Below are 23,680 nucleotides of genomic sequence, written 5' to 3' on the forward strand. Positions count from 1 at the left end.
TTTCCACATGCACGCAAACACAACGCTGCTGCCTCACTGCATGCATGAGAATGAAGAACAACACACACAATAGTCGACTCGAGCCCAGATGACGTACGGCACTTTTATAAGTTATTACACTCGTTCTTCGCAGTAGCGTTTGATAAATTATTCCATTGTGTCAGTGTGTGTTATTAACAACTTGTAATGAGTGTGACTGCTTTTTTCTTCTTTTTTTTTTTTTTTTTACATTGGAGAATTTTAATAAGGTTAAAATGTGCATGTTCTGCATTAGTCTTACCAGTCACCCCCCCCCCCGAAATAAATCTTTAGGCTTCCAGAAATTAAAGTCAAAGCAAGAAATCTAACACCCAAGATGTGTGCATGATGTTATTGTAATACTATTCACAATTTCCTTCTCCTACTTTGTCTCTCTGTGATTGTTCTTTTAAAGCAGGCCCCACACAAACCAGCAATCATGTCAAATTTGAGCATTTTTATTCTCTTTTGATCGTAGTAAAAAAAAAAAAGACCCAATTATTGGATCTTTGTGAGAGATTATTACGAGCTGTGGGGTGTGTTAAGATTGATTTTTTTTTTTTTTTTTTTGGGGGGGGGGCTCTTCTTCCCAATTGGCTCAAAATGCAATGGGAAGTAATGATTGCAGATGTTGAACCTGTAAAATATCTACAATGGCAAAACTTTGTTCGTGTGGTCATCATTGAGGTCTTTTCAATCCACGGACTCCGCCATTGTGACGTGAAACAGAGCAATCGCACGTGCTCATTATTTACTGTGACAATATCTTTATGGGTGCGCTGTACTGCTCACCTCATGTACATCGCACATTGTCATATAGCAGCGAGCCTGATTTGAGGATTTTCTTTTCTTTTAATCCCCTTCCAGTCCAGGCAAGAAAAGGCCACATTTTCGGTCAGGATAATCTCCGAATTACTTTTCACACTGCACTTGGTTTACTTGGTGTTTGTTGCAATGAACACCCAGGTTGCCCATATTTGGAAGTGCAGGAAGTAACAGGGAGGATTTTCCTGCTGGGTGCTCTCTTGATGTTAGCACTGTAATTTACTTGGGAAATGGCCTGAGCTGACAATCATAAATGCTAAACCGGTTCGATATTTACTTTGACAAATCCATATTTACTGGGCATCAACAGTACACCATACACTATCAAAGTTTAAGAACGCGCTTGACAAATTTTTGCATGTAATAATGATCAGTTAGTGTTGTACACACTGGCTGATTTTTAACATCTTGATCAATTTTTTAAAAGAGAGAGACCCCGAACACGGGGAGGAATGAAGGATCAAGTGAGTTGTTAGCACTTTTATGATGTGTGGTGTACTCCAGATGACCAGCACAAAAGAGTTTCTGGTTGTAATAACGACAGTTTCATCGATTACAATTGTCAGCCCCAAAATGTGAGGGAACTGGGAGGGGAAAAAAACTCTCCTAACACACTGCACGCCACAGCACAATCACTCAAGATAGTCTTTTGGGGAAATCAATCTGGCCTTTATGACATGAATCGTAAGGGAAGGATGGATATTCAAAATGGGCCCAGACATCAATATGGGATTTTTTTTCTTGTCATTTGTGCAAGGCTCTCACGTTTAAAACTGGATTAAAAATCCATGCGTATAGCCAGTTTAAGTCAAAGCAAAAGCCTTGCTTCTTGAAAAGCATATTAGAAAGGTTTCGGGTCAAAGGCTCCTCTCTATTAATAAATAAGTGGTCTAATTGGACACTATAAAATGCAATAAAATGTAAGACAGAGTGAGAATTACCTTGAGCAACAGAAGGACTGACAGAGAAAGAGACTTATAGAAAGATTTAGGAGCCCGTGATGTATTCATTTGGACCACCGCTTATCTGAAGGTTCGTCGTGCTCCAGAAAGCGAAGGAGGAGGCGTTGTGTGTCAAGTTAGAAAATAAGAAGACGAAACGACAAGGGGGAGACAACATGGGAAAAAAGGGAGGGGAATTTACGCAGCCGGCCAGCTGGAATGATGATAGGGCTTGAAACGAGACGGAGAGAGATGGAAAATTAATGAGATGGAGGAAACACGGAGCGACATCATAAAAGTGCCGATAGCACGCAGAAGAAGGGAAAAAAAACTGAATTTGCTGGGATTGAATTTCATTTCGATTGATAAAAGCATTAGTGGAGGAATGTTTTTTTGAACCAGGACGCAGAAAGGAGATGGCTCGGAGCAAGCGGAAGAAGAATTCATGTCTTATTAATGCAGAGACTGCATTGAACTGCTGCTGCTAGCAATGAGTTCAAGCACACGTCCAGCAAACATCTGTCAAATGGCGTAATCTGTGGAGTTTAGCATAATCCCCTTCGATGCACTGGACACCAATTCTGCCCAAAACGAGCACTGGACGGGAAATGATTAGATTTAAGGAGGGGGATGCATTGACACTTGATCGCTTGACAACCGTGGCCAAACAACTTCAGCAAACTGCACTGAGCTCAGGTGCATTCGTCTAGCAGCGAGGTCCGGGGGGGTCGCAGCAAACTGCCCCCGGTCATCCGCCCTAAATACCGGGACCGCTGCCGCGGCACAACACGGGCACCATGCGTTGCGGCTTTCTCCAAAGTTGTCTGTGGGAAAAGTCAATTTTAAATGAATATCTCTTATGTTATGAAAATGAAATAAAAAATATAAATTTTAGTGAAAAAAAATATTTGGAACTCAATGTTGGCATCTCTCTGTCTCTCTCTCTCTCCCTCTCTCGCTCGCTCTCTCTCTTCCTCTCTTTCTTGGTACCTCCTGTTTAGGCAAAGTCCTGATAAGAATAATGATCTGATGCTCATGTACAAAAGGACTGAGTTGGGCATTTCTACTGTCTTTTTACTTTAATACAGATCCTCTGTACTTGAATTGCATGTCGGTCCCAGTCATAGACTTTGGTCCCAGTCATAGACGGGCCGCAGCTTGACCACCCCTGCATCGGCCTCCTCGTATCCATGTGAATTCCATTTTCCCGCACGCTGGTGCACACGTGCACGTGCAGCCCCCATACAAAATGCACGAGGCATCGTCGTCGCTCTTACCGTGCACCTGCAGCATGGCCGAGGCCTCCGTCTTGCCCACGCTGTTTTCCGACGTGCAGGTGTACGCCCCCTCGTCCTGCTCTTTCACGCGGAATAAACGCAGGCTGTTGCCATTGCGGATCTCAAATCTAAAAAACAAAAAAAAATGAATAGTGCAGCAGTAGATGTGTCGTAAGTTATGCTATCCTTTTGAAAAGGATTTGCATTTGTATCATTATGTCCATAATAAGGGCGAATGAAGCCTTTGTTTTCAAGTATGGAAAGCTACTGTATTCCAATGCAGGATTAAACTAATCCTCAGAAATTGCTTTCAAATATTAACTACACAAGAAAGTCATCAAATGCATAATTATTTAACAGATTTAGTTAGAATACTGTGGATTGAATTGGAAAAAACTGGGGATGAAATCGGTTGCGCCGACTAATGAACACTTTGATGGTGCCTTCTTTATTCATTTATGTCAACCAACTGATCCGCACACTCTTATTCATCAGCTACTTAGTACACGTGCGGACCATTTCTCGGGTCTCCTGTTGAGGAGAATCATGAGAATGTGGTAATTTGTTAAGGGGGGAAAAAGTCATTTAAATGCACATTTTAGAAAATACAAATTTTGAAAAGCTGAAAACAGGCAATTAAAAACTTGGAGGAACGTTTGGAGGAAAGTTTTTTGTTTGTTTGAGGAAATCACTTTGGATTTTTTTTTTTTTAAAGAGTCACAATCTTATGAGTATATATTAATTTTTTAGGTTAAAAAATATTGATGCTCTCTGTACTTGGGCCAAAAACAATTATATTTTTTTTCACTTTTTTTTAAAAGTTGCTTTTTACCAAGAGAGAAAGACATTTTTATAATTACTGTAAATTAAATATCCTCCCACATCCACAAAACATGCACAGTAAGATAACTGAATATTCTAAATTGCCCATAGGTGTGAATGTGATTGCAAATGGTCGTTAGTTTGTATGCACCCTGTGATTGGCAGGCAAGTGGTTCAGAATGTACCCCACCACCTCTTGACCAAAATGGGAAAGACTCCAGCATGCCCACGACCCTCGTAAGGATAAGCGCTTCGAAAAATGGACAGATACTTATGGGGTGCACTTATTAAAAGGCCCTGTAGAGTTCATCGATTTTTTTTTTTTTTTTTTTTGGTCTCAATTTAGGTAATTGCTCAAAATGTGCAAATACTGGAGAACTACATTATAGTCAACTGAGAAGATAGCCTAATGTTTTTTTTCTCACCAATTTACCTTTCCTGATTTTTAAGGATCATGGCTGTAAATGGGGCGTATTGATGTACTTGGACCACAGCACGACTCTTCTCACCTCCACTATACAAAAACGTGAGTACTTGTGTTTACATCAGTGGTGATCCAGCTCAATTGCAACAGTAACATATCTTGCTAGCTTGCTTGGTATTACCCTGAAAATGCATCTTACACATTGCCCTCATAGGTACAGAGAATGGTGCTTTGTCTCCGTTGCGCCACATTTAAAGGCAAGTTTGAGCTGCACTTTGATTGGCGTGACCAAAGTTGGCTGTAAACACTCCCACAGCTGCGTAGCCATCCCACTTCTGGATCCGCTACGAAATCTACGAAATTACGTAGACTGTGCTAAGCTGCCTCTGGCAGATTGTTGTGCTATTCTTGGCACCATGTTTACAAAATACCCCAAAATAGAGCAGAAAGAGTCTTCATTGATAGATAGCTTGTGGACCGGGGCTCCAGGATCTGATTGTCACATTTGAGGAAAAAAATGGTGTGTCATATTATATATTTTTATATTTATATTTCAGTTTACATCTTTAAAAATATAATTTACAATGTGAAAAACCATTTCCAAACCACGTTGTATTTAACATGAATGATTCCTCTTTGTCAATGCCTCATAACCCTCATACAGTAGCGCTGTTTGTGTGTGTGTGTGTGTGTTGTTTTTAAGCCAATGTTCTCAATTCTTGTTTTCATTGGGCTTTGGTGTAATATTTATTGAGGCCTACCAACTCTGCCTAGCAACAGCCAGCTGGGCAATGGATTTGTATCATTGCAGTTAAACAAGCATCAAAGTATTGCAGTTTTCCTGGCATGTAGCCTCTTGAGGACCATCTGTAACAGGCATTTGGTTCCTTACCTCCCTCGCGGGAGTTCCCCATCCTCTCGCCGCCATCGCACAGTGGGAGGAGGATCGCCGTGGACCTCGCACAAGAAGTCCACAGTGTCGTCCTCCATGACCACCTGGTTGACTGGCCTCCGCACCAGCACGGGCCGCTCGTACACCACCAGCTCGGCGGGGTCGCTGTCGCGCTCCCCCACCATGTTGGTGCCCACACACACGTACATGCCCGCGTCGCCCTTCCTGGTGTGCGAGATCATCAGTTTGCCCCCGCGCTCCTAAAATGTACAGCGTAGCCATCAGCACGGGAAGACACGTTCACGTTTGAAGATTTCTCACAGAAAGAAAAAAAAAATATCACAAAAAAAAGATGAACAATTGTGTGTTAATGTCTTTTGTTGAAATTATTTGACAATATGGTCATAACTTTATAAAGGAACTAAATAATTGAAGAATGAAATGAAAATGAATAAAGCTATGATTTAACAAGGTGTGTGGAAAGTTAAAACAAAAAAAAGTTGTCATTGTACAAGAATAAATTAAGAATTTTTCAAGACAAAATGTTTTAGTAATTACAAACTCAAGTTGTGATTTAAGATTTTTTTGTATTACATGAACAAAGTTGAGCATTAGAAGAAAAAAGTTGGGATTTTATCATTTGAACTGTCCACCACTTTTGAGGGAAAATAACTAAATAATAATAATAATAATAATAAAATAATATTAAAATCATAGTCATAATACAAAACAAAATTGAAAATCGAAAGCCACAATATTTCAACAATAAAGTCACAATTTGGTAAGTTGCAATAGTTAATAAAGTTGGGGAAAAAAGATTTTTCATGAGAAACAATGCAGAACTTAATGAGAAAAAGTCCTACTATTATAAGAATAAAGTTGTGACTTTGTGTGAACGAAAGAAAAACAAACAATTAGACACCAATTAATTAATAATTATAATAATAAAAAACAATTAAACAGCAAATTGTCCAACAAAATAAGCATTAAGAATAAAAGCTTTAAGTCAGGAAAAGTTTTGTCATTATGAGAAAAAATCCAACATTGCAAGAATTAAGTCAGGATTTGTGAAACAAAATATATATAACAATTATGGAGCAAACAATAACAATAATTGCAAATTAAATTATAAAAATACAAAAACAGATCATAGATCATACTAATACTTAGAGGGGGGAAAGGTAATAGAAATTGGTGAATAAATAATGCTATTTTATGAGGAACGTCATTATATATATGAAAAAAAATGTAACAGTTATAAAATACCCATGTACTTGGTAAAATGTTTATTTTTGGGGGGTCTGCTTAGATCGTCACTCATCAAGGTCATCAAGGCTAACTATTTGTGAAAAAGTCCCAACTCCATCCAAAAGTCATGAGACACGAATTGTACCCTTAAGTTATCAGACAGAATTTTCTTTGCCTTTACAAAGACAATAACGATGCGTGCATAACAACTTGTGGCCTGTCATTTCAAAAATGCATCAATTTCATTTGGCGTCAACTCACAGAGATGCGTTCGTCTTTGGTGTTGACCCTCACGTTGTTGCGCTTCCAGGACACCAAGGGTTCGGGGTGCCCGCGTGGGGGCACGCACTCCAGGACGGCGGGCTCGCCGGCGGCCACCACCACGTCGCTCGGAGCTTGACGGAAATCATCTCGGAGAACTTCCGGGCGGGGAGGGGAGGGGGGGATAAAAACAAAAGAGCTTATTACTTTATCGGAAGGGATGGTGGGTGAGGAGAGCCGGGAGCCACATTGCAGGTGTTGGAATTGTTTAGTGTACCATTTGCGTGACTTCTTTTTCTCTGCTGTCCGTCCTGGCAAAGCTCATGAATAATGCACGACTCTCTGTCCTACGCCGAGTAAACAAATAACATTTCGTATTCATAATTCATAGCTAGGGGAAAAAAAGGCCTGGGTGTATTTACAAAAGCATTGCGTTATCTTTCAAAATAAATTTAGGAGTGCACTGTAGTTTTGGACGTGACTACATTTGTGAGTTTTCGCCGCTGGAAGTCGGAGAAGTTTGACTTTGCAAACTCTTGATATCGTTTAATTTCCTGCTGTGATTGACAGACCGAAACTCGGGCGTCAAGCAGACTCACCTTCTAAATGGCAGAATCCATCATTGTAATCTCTCCCTGCAGATCAACTTGGAGAGTTTTTATCAGGCAGCCTAAGTACCTGAAAGTACCCTTTTAACTAGTGAAAAAAAATACTTCATTCTGCTTCAACATGAAGGTGAAAAGTAGGATCCGATTAAATATGCAGATGGGGTAATTTAGACAATGGCTATAAAGGGAGAAAAATTCTTGACGTTGCCATCGTTATTCTCCGACCTCAACCCTATGGAGATCTAACAGTGAGACAGCAGTATGTGGTAGTATCTCGACCTACAAGTTTAATTCGTTGTGTGACCACACTTGCAACCCAAATCAGTCGGCTCTCAAATCAGGATTCCCCATTTAAATATATCCAAATTCCATGAAGACATTCCAGCCTCCCCCAAACAACAGCAAATTTTTGTAGCACGTTTTATATAAGAAAAACACCAATGTTTACTATTGTACTGTATGAAAAAGTCCATCCTTTTTCGAAGCTGCTTATCCTCACGAGAACTCCAAACTTCACACAGGCATGGGTGGGGTTGAATCATGGTTCTCAGAACCGTCAAAGCTTAACAGCTGTACCACCGTGCCGCCCTAAATGAACATCCATCCATCCATCCATCCATCCATCCATTTTCTTAGCCGCTTATCCTCACAAGGCTCGGGCGGAGTGCTGAAGCCTATCCCAGCTGTCAACGGGCAGGAGGCGGAGTACACCCTGAACTGGGCCAGCCAATCGCAGTTAAATGAACATATATATTTTTATTATTCTTTACATTTTGTACTTTGAATGCTTGTTTTTGGTCCGGGGGGAGGGGGGGGGCTTGGAACGAGTTAGGCTATTTACATGGAAAATGCGCTTCTACTTATGAAAAATTCACATGACTAAACGACTTCTGGAACAAATTAATTTTGGAAATAGACTAAAAAACGATGAAATGAAAAAAAATGCAAATCAGCTGCATTACAATTATTTATTTTTTTGCAGAGAAAGTAAATAGTCCTGAGTATTGTTATACTGTTTGTTCAGTGTGCATGTGTTGAGTCACTGTTTGTGTTCAAATATTTTTTTTAAAAAAAAAAGGTACATTAGTTATTGCTAATTTTGTTAGCCCATCTATGGCAATTCTCGCTCCATCAGATATCAGTTGATGTTGAGGACTAATTTGACTTAGCCCATCTATGGCAATTCTTCGCTCCATCTGCTTTCATTTGATGTTGAGGACAAATTACTGATAAAACAATGGGTCAGATTTATCACTACATTTGTTGGAAGGTGTTTCTAATCAAGTTTACTCAGTCTTGCGAGATAGCGCTCTTGAACTGCTTTCCATCATCTTAAGTCCTTTTCTCAAATGAGATGAACAATTTCAATCTCAATCAAAGTGAGCGCCACGAAAGATCCACACGTGCATCTCAGAACTCTGCGGAGACGGCGCCGGCCGCCACGCTGCATCAATATTCAAGCCCACCGGGTTTCTGCAAAGCTCATTTGAAATTAAATGATGATGGCAGGGCTGTAAAAATGGAACTTTATTATCAAGCGTCTTGGGTAAACTGCTATGAATATTCCAACATCGTTGCCAGAGGATTGCCGACACACTTTCGATAGATTATTTTGGAAGGAGCAAAACTGATCTTTCCGAGAAATTAGTCCTCCTTAGGTAGCTAAGTACACATTTATATTCATTCGCGTATTGTAGGTGGCTTTGCCCAAGTAGCAATATTGCCGCAATCGACATCTCATGAGGAGTATTTAGCCTGTACTTGCAGACACTTGAGCAAATACAGTAGAGTGCAAATAGCGTGCAAACAAATGTATTTGAGTAACAGGTTCCAGTCTTGCAGCTCAACGGTGGCCCATATTTGCCGTGATTTTAGAGGCACCAATTTTTGGCTTCTGTCGTGATCACTGTTGTCAACACAGAAAATATGATGAACTCTTTCCAAATAAAGCCGCGTGACATTTGCTCTGTACGCAAACGTTCTCTGATGCAGTCATCAATCCAACGCATCTTGGTGGAATTCATTAAAGCAGGCACGAAATAAGAGGGCATCGAATTAACTCAGCCCAAGGGCCCTGATAGGCAGATGGTACTTGAGAGGAAAGAAAGTTCCAGAGGGTGACAAATAAAACTTTTCCTTTGCTGCATTCTTAAACACGTCTTCAGATACGACTAATGGTGCCTCCATTGTTTCCCTTAAACTGCAGCTAATGAGATCCTTCCTGCTCCCACTTTATATTATCAATGTGACAGAGCTGGACGCACACCCCCCCTTCCCCCGACCCCCCACCCACTCCTTTCCCTCAACCTAACTTCTCCAATATAATAGCACACAGTCGGACAAGTGATCCTTCTCAAATGATTGCTGCGTCCACGCTCGCTTGGGGGGGGGGGGGGGGCAGCTCAGGCATTGACCCGTCTCCTCGCAACGATATGAATCCTCCCACAAAAACTCCCCGAGGCGCTTCCTACATGCTTAAATAAATCACAAAAAAATAGCTAAATGTGTGTTGCATCATCGTTCCATGCTGGGAGTCGACTCTCATCGGAATGACATCGATATCCCCACTGAGCAATGCAGAAAGGCTTTCTTCTTGAGTTTAGTGAGAAATAAGCATGAGAGAGACCAGCCCGGACCCCCCAAAAAAGTGTGGAAACAATTTTGTTCAATGGCTCTTTTTTATGCTAATCGATTTTGAGTGTGGGGGTGGCGGGGGAACAAAAAAAAAAAAAAAAAAAAAACAGCCGCAGGGCGATTTGGTCAACGGGCGACAAGCTATTTAGATAAGTGACACAATGAATGAAACATGATGCTCCACTGTCACATTCTGGAAAGGAAAATGTGCAGCCATGGGGAAGCTTTTTCATATCAAGTCCTCTCGGGGAAATGTGAACAAATATCGTGATCACAATGTTTACATTTAAACATTGAAAAAAAATCGACTGGAAGCATTTGAAACTATTGGATTTAATTTACAAAAAAAGATAACTTTTTTTCCCAGTGATGGGTTGTTGCTGCTATGACTGATTAAGGAATAACGCTTGGGGATCTTCAACTACAGTGCACAATATCACAGAATGCTACACAGCTCGACCCCGGTAGTTACAATGTAATACAATGCTACAGATCGCTACACAATGTAATACTGTATATTAGAAAAGTACATTGGCTACACAGTGAAAATAGAATTGACACACACGATAATTTCTTTCAGACTTGGCTCTCAAAAGTCTTGGTCAATAGTCTGGGACTGAGACTGGACGGACTCTCTGAGGAGAGCCCGAAGTGAGATGCAGTATGTCCGCTAACACAACGGTAATTAAAAGTGGCTTCGTCAGCCACAGAGACTTCATATGTACAACAAAATGCAAAAGAAAACACTCCACAGTGTGCAAATTCTGCGGTCTTCTACCAGCTGAGATGCCGGTGACAATGTCAAACTTTAGCCCGCATCTCAAATGAACTTTGACTCCGACTAACAGCAGCGAATTCTGTCTTTAAGAGATGAAATTATTATGGTTAGGTCATAAAAGACCGCAGTGTTTGTTTTTGTTTTAATTCAACCGAGCTCTTTGGGGGGTATTTTTTGCAATAATTTAGCTTAAAAAATAAGATTTGAGATTTTTACACGTGGTTTGAAAGTGTTGCAGACACTATTTGGGCTGTCCAATGTAAACTATTGTAAAGAAAAAAAACAAGAGCGAATGCTGTGTAACTGAATTGAAATCGGTTTTTATGGTCTTGGTCTTGACTACGGAGAGTGTGGTCTTGAGCACACTAAGTGTAATACTGATACACAGTACGTAACATGATGCAATACAGTATAACAAAAGATTACATAGTTCTACATAAAGTAAAAAAATAACAGTTGCACACATTGTAGCACAGTACTACACAATGCAACGATACTACAGTGCTGAGAAGTGTAATACAACACTACACTTTACAACAATAACAATATTACAATGCAATGATTTTGTCATATACAATAAAAGACGATCTACTAATGGTAAAGTCATTGAGAGTGCAGCGGGCGACACGGTGGAACAGCTGTAAAGCTTGGCCTCACCAGTTCTAAGGTCCAGGGTTCAATCCCAGCCCTGCCGGTGTTGCGTTTGCATGTTCTCCCCGTGGATGGTTGGGTTTCCTCCGGGCACTCCAGTTTCCTCCCACATCCCAAAAACATGCAACATTAATTGGACACTCTAAATTGTGAGTGCGACTGTTGTCTGTCTCCACGTGTTCTGCGATTGGCTGGCAACCAGTTCAGAGTATACCCCGCCTCTTGCCCGATGTTAGCAGGGAAAGGCTCCAGCACTCCCGCAAGCAACCCTTGTGAGGATAAATGGCTGAAAAAATGGATGGATGAAAGTGAAGTGTTGCAGAGGAGGCGGGGAGATGAGTCAATGCTGCTTTCGAAGCCTGCCGCGCACGTCATTTTTCTCTTTCATGTGGCCTTGTTGTTGTTGATTTAGTTTGTGGCATAACATGTGTGACATGTTTCGCTTCGGGAGGTAAAAATAATCAGAACCAAAAAAAAAAAAAAAACACGGGCTGCGTGTTACTTGAGCACCGCCTCTGCTGCTGAAGGTCACATCCATGATTTGAAGATGGCGGCCCTCGGGAAAGTTGTCTGCGGCAACATTCAAGGGGATACATTGCTTGATATGCGGTCAGACACGAACACTTTGCACGGTAGATTTGACAGAAACCACGTTTGCCACAGGACTTCTGAACCCTTCAATGCATTTCTGACGTACATTACGTAGCCGTCTTCGTGCTCTGAAGCACGTGACAGGATACAATAGTAGAGGGAGGGCAGGAGATGTGCACATTTCGTCAATCCCCATTGCCGTACTATAGTTACCTTTAAAAAATATACAAAGATATTTTCAAGTCTTAACAGAACACATTTAAGTTACATTACTACACAATGCAACACAAAACAGCGCAATATTAGTGCTCCGCAGGGCTACATAAAACAAAGTAGTGGAACAATACACAGCGCTCTGCAATCTACCCAACTCTAAAACGGTCTCCCAGTCTTATATTTAAATGTCGTCTAAAAAAAAAAGTTCTCCAGAGTATTCTCACACCCTGTCTGAGACTTGGCAGTGTGTGGTTTTATTTTGTGATTCTACTGCCTTTTTGTAAACTGTGTGTTTATGTTCTACATTTGTTTAAGGTTATTCGAGCTATATTTTACCCAACTGCTGACATTGAGAACTTTGGGTAACTGTTTCTGGACTGGATTGGAACAAAGTTATATAGTTTACGCAATGCTACACAAGAGCGCAAACAGTTACACAATGTAACAATACTAGACAATACAAAAGTGCTACAACAGGAATACAACACACAAAGTACAATTTTCATCGTCGGTGCATGTCCACTGTGAGAGAGATCATCTAAAAAGAAAAATCCAGAAATCACAAGGTATGGTTCATTTAATGATTTATTTGTGTGATACAGCTGCAAGTAAGTATTTGAACACCTGCCTATCAGCTAGAATTCTCACCCTCAAAGAGCTGTTAGGTCCGCTGTTGGAGCGATAATTAGAGAATGGAAGAAGCTAAGAAGATGGTCAATCTCAATCGAAGTGGAGCCCCATACAAGATATCACCTCGTGGGGTCTCAATGATCAGGATCAGGAATCAGCCCAGGACTACATGACAGGACTTGGTTAATGACATGAAAAGAGCTGGGACCACCGGCTATGACTGTTGGTAATACACCAAGACGTCATGGTTTGAAATTATGCATGGCACGGAAGGTTCCCCTGCTTAAACCAGCAGATGTCAAGGCCCTTCTTAGGTTTGCCAGTGACCATTTGGATGATACAGAGAAGTCATGGGAGAATTTTTTGTGGTCAGATGAGACCAACATTGTTTTCTCAAGTGTTCAAATACTTATTTGCAGCTGTATCACACAAATAAATCGTTTAAAAAAAAAAAAATTGTGTGATTTCTGGATATTTCTTTTTAGATGATCTCTCTCATAGTGGAAATGCACCTACGATGATAATTTCAGACCACTCCATGATTTCTAAGTGGGAGAACTTGCAATATAGCAGGGTGTTCAAATACTCATTTCCTTCACTGTATAACTCAATACAAGACAATGTAAGAAAGTGCTCTACTACTACTACAAACAATGCACAATTAATCACACAACACACAATGTACAAAAGTGCATAATGTAAAGTGCTCAATAATTCCATAGTCAATGTGTGTGCAGTACATATAACCTCAGTGAGCTTTCTGCTGTTTAAAAGGTAAAGGAACAAGTGGCTCTTACACGCATGCATTATTATTAATTTTTTAAACATTTCATTGCCCAGTGAAGCCATTAGGGAGATGTTTCCAGTGGCCCGTGACAGCGAATGAAGACGTCGGCTGCTGAGGTGACAGCGATCGCTTTAATCCTCTCGTTGTGTCATTGTGGGCTGGAGGATGACATTCGGAAGCCCGAAAAGTCTTCCGCTTTTCAGTAAGACGACAATTACACAGGTGCTTTTTACACCAGAGTGTGGAACACCGAGAATCCCCAGGGGGGGGGGGGGGTGCTCCCATGCTAAAGTTGTCACAATACACAGTCCTGTTTTTATGATATTATTATTATGATAGTCTTCCTGTATTTAAATTATTAGATTATCTGTCCTTGTTAACAAGATGATTTTATTTTTTTTAACCTTTTGTAGGAAGTCAAAATTGAGTTATGTAACCTATACAAAAACATGCTTGTATAATAAATACAAGAATATACAAAAAAAAATATGGTCACAACAGTTCTGTAAAATGCAGTAATGATTGTGTGTTTTTGGCAGAAGATAAAAAATATGCTTGGGACAATTGGTAAAGTCTTTCTACATATGTTGCAGCACCATTTGTGTTGAAATATGTTGCTTAAAGTGTTATAACGACCGTGAAATTGATGTTACTGTTTATCCCACAACAGCTTTATGTATTTTGTGAAAACTGACCTAGCAAACTTGGTAAGCCAAAATTATGTAGTTTGGTGAAATACTGAATAGTAATTGTTGTAGGTTAACAAAATTAGATGTGTTTTACAAATTTTAAATCATGTGCAACCAATAAAGTTACTTTACCTTACTTGTACTGCCACATCTCCCTCAGCTAAAGTCAGTGAGTATACTATAGGTTCTAATTTTGAGAACCAGCAGTATAGAAAAAGGATTGGCACTTTGCCTCAACAGCAAATCAACATTGTATTCCATCAATATGCTCCAATATAAAGGAATAAAATGTTCCCAAACTGCATAACCTTTTTCCAAATGACGAGTTTAGAAAGGGCTAGAATGAGGCATTAGTATCCAAAAACAGGAAAAAAACAGCTCCGCCTGACACAAGCTAGATTGCTTCATAATCCCTCATCAGGAGTAAGAACATCTGGATGTAGAGCCTTTTAAAACAACTTTTCTTTTTTATTCGTCCTACTTTACTTTAATCCTCCCACGCCATGTGACCATCTCTTTACTGACACGTAAGCGTCGGTGAAAGGCCGCAGCACGCCGCGGCGCGATGAGGCACTTTGGAGGGACGCTGCGCTTCAGGCTGCCAACTCATTGTCTCATTACGTGTGCTTTTCTTTTAAGGCTTTGGAGGCTTACAATTAAAGAGAACAATGACATTGGATGATGTCTAAGAGCAAAGAAAGCACTTTCATGGTGGCTAGAAATATCAGGAGGCAAATGTAAAATAAGAGTTCTGTACATCAAATCTTCAGCCTGTACATTTTAATCATAATGGACCTTTCTGACCTATCAATCACTCGTACAATAATAGCCAATCAGATAGCCGCATTGTCTTAACCCCTGGCTTGACACGCCCCTCCTGTCGTCATGTCCCACAAGCCATGCTGGTTATCGGTCGCGTGCGCTTGGAAAAGTTAATGTTACGAAGAAATTGATCTTCAGATGCGCTTGGGGAACGTGCAATTCTGATGTAAGATATCCGGCTAGGTTACAAGGGGCCCAGTTGATTCATTTTCCAAAGCATAAAACACAGACGGCGAAGTGGCTACGATGGATTCAGGCTTGCGGAAGACCGCACGTACAACTAAATTTAGACAAAATTAACAAACTGGCTGTATGTTCGAAGGCAAGTGATCATCAGAAGTATCATCTCTGAGTTTGATTGAATTATTATCAGCGCTTTATACATTGCAGGAGAACAACTTTCACTTTGTTAGCGTATCACTGACCTGCTGAATGAAGTGTGTAATGTTTTATGCCAAAGAGTCGGGTTCCTGATACATAAAGGCGCGATGTCATGAAAGAGAAATGTCTATTTGCCCATTTGTATCACAACAGACTTTTAAAACAGAGCACTGGGTTCGATTACGAGCCTAGTCAAATGAATACACCCACTCACTTATAAAGACTACAATGATGTTATTTGTGATCTTTCCAAATAAAAATTACTCACCCTGCTTTACATGCGCAGTACGATTCCGCAGTTGTATCCTTGTGGATTTCAACATGAAGTTTGTGCGGCGTCAAACTTTTTTTTGCATCGATCGCCAACTCTCTTGGACAAGTCTGGCGCATTTGGCAAAAAACATGCCCCAATGTTATCTGGAATATGCGATAGAGAATCCACTTCAAACGTGTTATGTCCAGTCGCCATTTTGGAAGATTGTGGGCATGACAACTGTAGCCAGGGGGGGGGGGGGGGGTCTGAAGATTGCCAGCAGTCGGAAAGGTCCACTAGAAGGTTGAAAATGATGGTAGTAGATGCCTATAGTGCATCGTTTTAACCATCACAGACCATACTGGTAATTTGAAAAGTGTGATGATGACAATAGAGCCTCACATGAAACATATTGAATTTCCCAAAAGTATACGGGTAATTTCCATGTGAAGACAGCATTGAAGAAAAAAAAAAAAAAGAAAAATCAACAAAAAAAAAAAAATTTCAAAGCATGATTTTTCACACTTCAATCTTAATGAGAATATTATGCTGTATATATATATATATATATATATATATATATATATATATATATATATATTTACACATACATACATACACACTGTACATATTGCAACACAATCTGGATAGGATCAAATTAGGATAGTTGACTTTGCGCTCCATTACCCAAAATCGCTGAAGTACCAAAGACAGATGCTGAGCCTCAGAGCTACAAGTAGATCAGATGTATGGCTATACATTAGCGTTCCTGGGACTTTAGAGGAGTCTTCTTTCCACCACCTGTTGTCCTGCCCCATGCACACACATACATTTGTGCAAAACAACCAGTTTAAAACCGGTCTCTCGTTAACACACACACACACACACACACACACACACACACACACACACACACATCTGCCCTGCCAGAGCTAATTGGGTCACTTTTTAGCCCACAGTCAGCACAACCACCGAGATACGGGAGGGGAGGAGGGGGGTCTAAGACGACCACCACCATGCTGGTTTAGCATATGCCCCTCTGCTCACTGGAGGAAGTCAGATTAGAAGCCAACAAGCATGCTAATACTGTAGTCAGTGTGTGGCTGCAGGGAAAGCGTGCCTTTTACTTCATGTAATTATATTGCATGTAAAAACTGACAGTATGCACGACAAACGGTGCATTCGGAAAGTGTTCACAAGGCTTCGGGTCTTCCATATTTTATGTTACAGTCGTATTCCAAAACAGATTTTTAAAGGTTTTCGTCATTTCAAAAACAAAAACAAACATCACGTTCTTAACTATTCACAGCCTTTGGCATGATGCTCAAAGTTGAGCTCAATTGCAACCTGTTTCCACTTATCACCCTTCCGATGTTTCTACATCTTAATTTGATGCGTTTTGTGGTAAAGTCAGTCGGTTAGACATGATTTGGAAAGGCACACACATGCCTATGTAAGGTCCCACAGTTGCTATTGCCTGTCAGAACACAAACCAAGCATGAAGTCAAAGGAATTCACTGTAGACCAATTCTCTCAAGCCAGAATTCTGGAGAACTGTTCAGAAACATTTCTGCTGGTATGGATCTCCAAATGAGCACAGTGACCTCCATCATCAGTAAACCGAAGAAGTTCAAACCCACCAGGGCACTTCTGAGTGCTGACTGCCCATCTAAACTGATCAATCAGAGGGAGGAAGGACCTTAGTCAGGCTAAAGCAGTGCTCTGCAAGCAGAGCAAAACAACATTCGGGCCTGAAGGGGCCGAGGCGACGAAAGTAATCCTGAGTTAAAGGCACATGGCATCTTGCCTGGAGCTTGCCCACCTGAAGGACTTTCAGATCATGAGAAACAAAATTCTCTGGTTTGATGAAGCAAGGATTGAACTATTTCACTGCAGAAATTGGGTGAACAATCAGGATGGAGGGAAATATGTCTATATGAATGAAAACATACCCAAGCCGTCCCTTGACGGCAGATTGGTGGCGACGGATCGTCTTTGAGCAGGACAACAGCAGAAGCATCAAAGGAGCGGCTTCAGGACATTTCTAGGACTGTCCTTCAGTGGCACAGCCAAAGACTAAACTTGAATCCCGCTAAACACGTCTGAAGAGATCTGAAAAATGTACAGATGCTCCCCATCCAACCTGCTGACGCTTGATAAGTGCTGCAAAGATGAAAAAACTGAACCTTAAGCTTGTAGCATCAGGGGTGGGATGAATGAATGTTTTCTGTTGTGCAATTCATATGGGAAACAAACGGCCCTGTGAATACTTTCCGGATGCACTGGCACGCTCTGTGTGTTTTTTTTTTTTTTTTTTTTTTTTTAAAAGGTGGATGTAAGATGCGGCTTTGGCCGTGCAGAACACAGCGGCAGTCATGAAGCCGAGATAAGACTCCAACTGCTGTTTTATGTCTCCCCGACCAGGACGATTCAACCTTGCTAATCTGTTCTGCAGCTTCCCCAATCAAGGCGCCGACTAATCCATTTCCTCGCGCCAAGGCAAGCGGCGGTTCAGCCGGGGGCCGAGCCACACTGGCACAATTAGGCGGCGGGAAGACAATCGCACGTGTCCCGGGCCGATTGGGAAGAATAATAGTTTTGCGAGTGTGTTGTATCCCTGCCTCTCTGCTGTACACATCAGCTATACAACAAAGACAAAATTCTCTCTCACACACTCACAGACGGACACGCACAACGTCAAATCTCAAATGATGCAATTAAGACATCCGCCACTGTTCAGCAACAATCAATCCAATTTGTTCCGACATACTGGACTTCAATAAAAGACATCGAAGCTTCTGTGCATCAGTAAAACATTCTCCGATGTGACCCCAAGCTACCACAACAAGTGCACATGTGGCCCTTTACCTCGACTAGGGTCACATTTCAAACTGAAGAAAAACAGTTGCAAAGCATTATCCCGTCATCACCGTGCTTCACAGTCAGTCTTTTGCTGATGAACAATGCCGTGTTGGTCTCAAACTCATCTTTTGGAATTATAGGGAAGAAGTTCAACTTTGGTTCCATCAGACCATAAAAAACTGTTCCCCATGTGTTTGGGAGAGTTTAAGTGTGTTTTTCTTTCTTTGTAAGGTAAGGTAACCTTGTCACTCTACCCCATCCGTCAGATAGATCTAGTATTGGCCAGAAATTCCTGAAGCTCCACAAATGTCACTATTCACCGATTGCCTGATGGATTATCCTCTTATCTCATTTTCTCATCAATTTTGGAGGAAGATTCAGCACTTGATAAAGTCAGCATTGTGCTCTATTTTCTTCACTTCGTTATGTCCCATATTTAATGCCTTGAGCATTCTTTCTATGCCATTCCCCTGACTGACACAGAAACAATGAGATCTGTCTGTTGCAAAAGACGGCGGACAACCGATTAGTAAATCTGCATCGCATTTCCAAAGACCCGGGTTAAAAGCTAGCCTCGCCTGTGGAGTTATAGCAAGCGTTCTACCCGTGCCTGCGCGGGTTGTCCCCAGGTATTCTGGTTTTGTCCCGACATTCCAAAAAGCTAAGTTACTTGGAGACTTTAAATTGTCTGCAGGTGTGAATGTGAGTCTGCAATTGGCTGGCAAGCAGTTTAGCGTCTCGCCCAGTCTCACGTCTCGCCCAGAGTCAGCTGATTTTGGCGTAGCTTATTGTGTCCAACGATCAATAGCACAGTGCCTTACTATGAAGTTAAAATACATTCAAAACATATGAGATAGGTGAAAAAAGGGATTTAAAAAAAATAGTTGGAATACTACAAGAAGGATTTTTCAGGAATACGTAATACTCAACATACGAACGTCTCTAGAAATGAAAAATTCAGGTTACGAAAAACCTCCTCGTTAAAAAAATATTGTCTCTAGTTACGAAGTAAAATTCAGGATACGAAAGAGAAAAAAATAGGTGCTGGATATGCAGTCCCCAAATTCCACCTAAAGTAAACATCCTGTATCTTGGTTTGTGTGGCGCAATAAAGAGCTGATCTCCCATTGGCCATCTCTGCAGCATCTCCCTGGTATCCCATTGGCTAGGAGGGACATCAATCTTTACCCATGATTCTTTTCGTTTCCCTTGGACACTCAACTGTCACCAAATCACGCTAGCGCTTTCACATGCTGGAACAGATTAGGTTATTTACATGTAAAAAACACTTCTACTTGTGAAAAATTCATGTGATGAAACGACTTCCAGAATAAATTCAATTCGTAAGTGGACGTACCACTGTTTTACAGAAAAAAAGTTTAAAACATTTTCTATACATAAATTAAAATTCTGGGTTTCACGTTCAACAATCTACAGCACAGAGCCTTACTAGCAACTTCCAGCGAAGCATTGCGACTGACGGCCTCCCCCAGGTAGTTGCGCGCCACACAGGTGTACACGCCCTCGTCCGGTTTGCTGCGTCGGCCGTGCACGATCCGCAGGAAGAAGAGCGAGCCGCTGGGTAGGAGCATGCGGTGCGAACGGGGGTCGTCCTTGTCAGTCTCCACTCGCTCGCCATCTTTGTACCACTCAACACTGGGAGGGGGGCGGCCCTCCGCCTTGCAGTTGAGGGTTGCTGGCTCCCCCTTGGAAACGATCAAGTCGGACGGGTCCTCCACGATCCGAGGGGCGCTATCCTCGAACCGAACCCGGGACCCTGAGAGATGAAAATATGTTTTGAGCCGACAGGAAATAGCCCAATAAAACACAATTCGTACTGAACAGATCTTGTGGGCTCCCCAGTAAATAAATACAAAATTATCCAAAAACGAAAACTGATGATGAATTGAAGATTGAGAATTTCCACCTTGCAGTGTAGGTTTGTGGTCTTTATTAGTGTATGACATTTTGAAAACAGATTTAGGCTCATAAAATACAGTTGGGCTTTTGAACGCAGAAAAAAATGCCTTTTGAACAGTTTCACCTTTAGAATTCTGGACTGTATGGAACATTACCGGGACGGTAGCGCGACTGGTTAGAGGATTGGCATCACAGTACTGAGAAACGGAGTTCAAATCTCGGCCCCGCCTGTGTGGAGTTTGCATGTTCTCTCCGTGCCTGCGTGGGTTTTCTCCGGGCACTCCGGTTTCCACCCACGTCTCAAGAACATGCGTTAATAGGAGACTCTAAATTACCCTTTGGTGTGATTAAGAGTGGGACTTTTGTTTGTCTCTACGTGCCCTATAAGAGGCTGGCAACCAGTTCAGGGTGTACTCTGCCTCCTGTCTGATGACAGCTGGGATTGGCTCCTCAGTTCCGTGACCCTCGTGAGGATAAACAGCTCAGAAAATGGATGGATGGATGGATGGAATATTATTATAAAGCACTTTTGTCTAACATGTGCTTCTTTGTTTTCAGGTCAACATTGTGTCATTTTTTCCCCACATGCTGTATGTGACAAACATTTAAATTTCTTCATGTTTTCTTATCAGTTTATGTGTAAAGAGCACAGCGGCTGAAATAAGATAGTGAAAAACAGCCCCACACCGTCGCGTTCCCACCTCCGAGCTTTACTGTTGATCCGGTGTTTTAGGGTGATGTGCAGAGCAATTTCTCCTCCAAATGTGTAATGCATTATGCCATCCAAACAGTTAAACTCGACTATATTCTCCCAGTATTAAACCGGCTTCGCCAAATGTTGGTCAGCAAACTTTAAACGAGCGTTGGTTAATTTTTTTTTTTTTTTTTTGCAGCAACGGTGTCTTGCGCGGTGAACTTGCATACAGGCCATGGTGGCGGAGTACTTTACTGACCGTTTTCCTTGTGACAACAGTACCTGCTAATTTCCGTTTTTTTTTTTAAGTTCGCCACAGGTGGTCCTTGGGTCTTGGACAACTTTTCTGACTAGTCTTTGCAAAGCTTTGTCAGAAAACTAGCGAGGAGCACCTGGTCAAGCCAAATTTATGGTGGTATGATTGATTTTCCGCTTATGTAATACAGCCCCAACCTTGCTCACTGGATAGGTCGGAAGCTTACATATGCACCTGTAAACTGTCTTCCAACACTTAGCTTGCAATGGTCTTGAGACTCTTACCCATCATGACATGTGTCTTGACTCAATGAGACTTTTTTGTAGGCCATCAATTAGGACTGAACCAGCTGATATTCATTGGCACTGACAAAGGGCTGGAATGCCGTCTGATTATTGATATATTTTAGGCGTTTTGTCTTCCCGTGCCTTTTTGCACCACTTTTCTTATTGTGTTCAATACATTTTCCCTGTGTTATCCCACAATTTTACACCCAACTTAATTTCTGATTTTATTTGTTCTACTATTTTGCATGTATACCAGGGGTTGTGGGTTTGTATCCCACTGGGGCCTCCACTCCCTGAGAAGGGTTGCGTCAGGAAGGGCATCCGGCATAAAAATTGTGCCAAACATATCTATGCGTTCATCTGAGATGATACGCTGTGGCGACCCCGAAAGGGACAAGCCGAAAGAAACACACACACTATTTTGCATGTATGATTTACTTGAGTTGTTCCCAACATCTGGTGACATTTTTAGATCAATAGCACCCTTGGAAATACGTTGAATGAGAGAAATGGTGACATGTTGAATACTTATTACAGCTGATGCATTCATTCAAAATTAAGAATTACATTATCAAAATATCATCAAATGTAATCAAATATTTTACTTTGGGAAAGTAATTGAAATCATTACCATACAGTTACATTTGCAAGAGTAATTTGAAATCATAACCAAATGCATTTCCAAAGTAATCTTTCCAACACAAAGCAGTGGATACTCACATAAAAATGGTGCAGCACCACATGTAAACTGGCAATATAACAATGCTCACAATCATATATTCAGTATACTCGGCAAAAAAAAAAAATACTGCAGTTTACATAGTTTAGAAGACACTGTCTTCTTTATGTATTCATTTTGTAAGTATTATACAGGGCGGCACGGTAGCTCAGCTGGTAAAGCGTTGGCTTCACAGTTCTGAGGTCCTGGGTTCAATAATAACGCGTGTGGAGTGTGAATGTTCTCCCCGTGCCTGTGTATGTTTCCTCCAGGCACTCCGGTTTCCTCCCGCATCCCCCAAACATGCAACATTAATTGGACACTCTAAATTGCCCCTCGGTGTGATTGTGAGTGCGGCTGTTTGTCTCAATGTGCCCTGCGATTGGCTGGCAACCAATTCAGGGTGTACCTCGCCTCCTGCCCGTTGACAGCTGGGATAGGCTCCAGCACTCCCCGCGACCCTCGTGAGGATAAGTGGCAAAGAAAATGGATGGATGGATGGAAGTATTACACAGCGCCCTGTTGGCCACTATGTAATTGGCATTGGAGCATGACCTCACGATGCACAAAGTGTTTAATTCTTTATATACTTTAGTTAAATGATTACTGTATGTGTATTTTTTCAAGTACACATGTATAGTTATTTGTCTTCTTAAATTTTTTTTTTTTTTTTTTAAGTGCTGATAGACATTTTGAAGTATGCGTGTGGCCATCAAACAAGAACATTTTAACAACCTTTCAAGGCTACCTGAATATAATAATTTTCCTGCTAAGGACTAACTACTAACCTATTCTAAAAAACAAAGCATTCAACTCAGAAGTGGGCTGACTGATAATGACTCACCTAGTAAAAACTAAAATGTGTGTAAAACGGTTTCACGCCCCTGCATTACATTAAAGTGTCCTGTGAGTCCCAGAGGACTAGATCCGCACTCCGAATGGAACCAGGCATTTAAAATGTCATTTATTGTGTTGGCGGCCGGCCTGCATCAGGACTCTTGCAGTAGAGGGAGAGGGTCACTGGGCCAAAAGATGGAAAATGAGAGAGTGAGCTATGGAGCTATGGAGATAAAGATATGTCCCCTTTCTCTGCGTCTCCCTGGGGATCCATTACTCGCCTTTCCTTGGCACAAAGGGGAAAAAAAGGCTCGCAGATTTACGCTAAGCTTTCAGCGGCAGAGCCGACGTCCCTAAC

The 23,680-nt window shown here is 41.4% G+C and overlaps 1 protein-coding gene across 7 annotated transcripts in view; it reads right to left on the reverse strand.

The window, feature by feature from the left end:
• The window catches only part of zgc:77784 (uncharacterized protein LOC402947 homolog), a 66,948-nt gene that overhangs the window by 28,735 nt on the left and 14,533 nt on the right, over positions 1-23,680 (reverse strand). For 2 of the 7 annotated variants that reach the window (XM_061827464.1, XM_061827462.1), the window contains exons 2-5: positions 20,061-20,387; positions 6,709-6,866; positions 5,200-5,459; positions 3,062-3,189 (exon numbers count right to left, since the gene is read on the reverse strand). In XM_061827464.1, coding sequence (XP_061683448.1) covers positions 3,062-3,189; positions 5,200-5,459; positions 6,709-6,866; positions 20,061-20,387 — 873 coding nt within the window. Of the gene's footprint in view, positions 1-3,061; positions 3,190-5,199; positions 5,460-6,708; positions 6,867-11,385; positions 12,725-14,424; positions 14,801-20,060; positions 20,388-23,680 lie in introns of those variants that run through there. The other 5 variants (XM_061827468.1, XM_061827467.1, XM_061827466.1 and 2 more) reach the window with 5 other exon arrangements.

The sequence above is a fragment of the Syngnathoides biaculeatus genome, chromosome 8 (assembly GCF_019802595.1).
Source record: "Syngnathoides biaculeatus isolate LvHL_M chromosome 8, ASM1980259v1, whole genome shotgun sequence".
Lineage (NCBI taxonomy): Eukaryota > Metazoa > Chordata > Actinopteri > Syngnathiformes > Syngnathidae > Syngnathoides > Syngnathoides biaculeatus.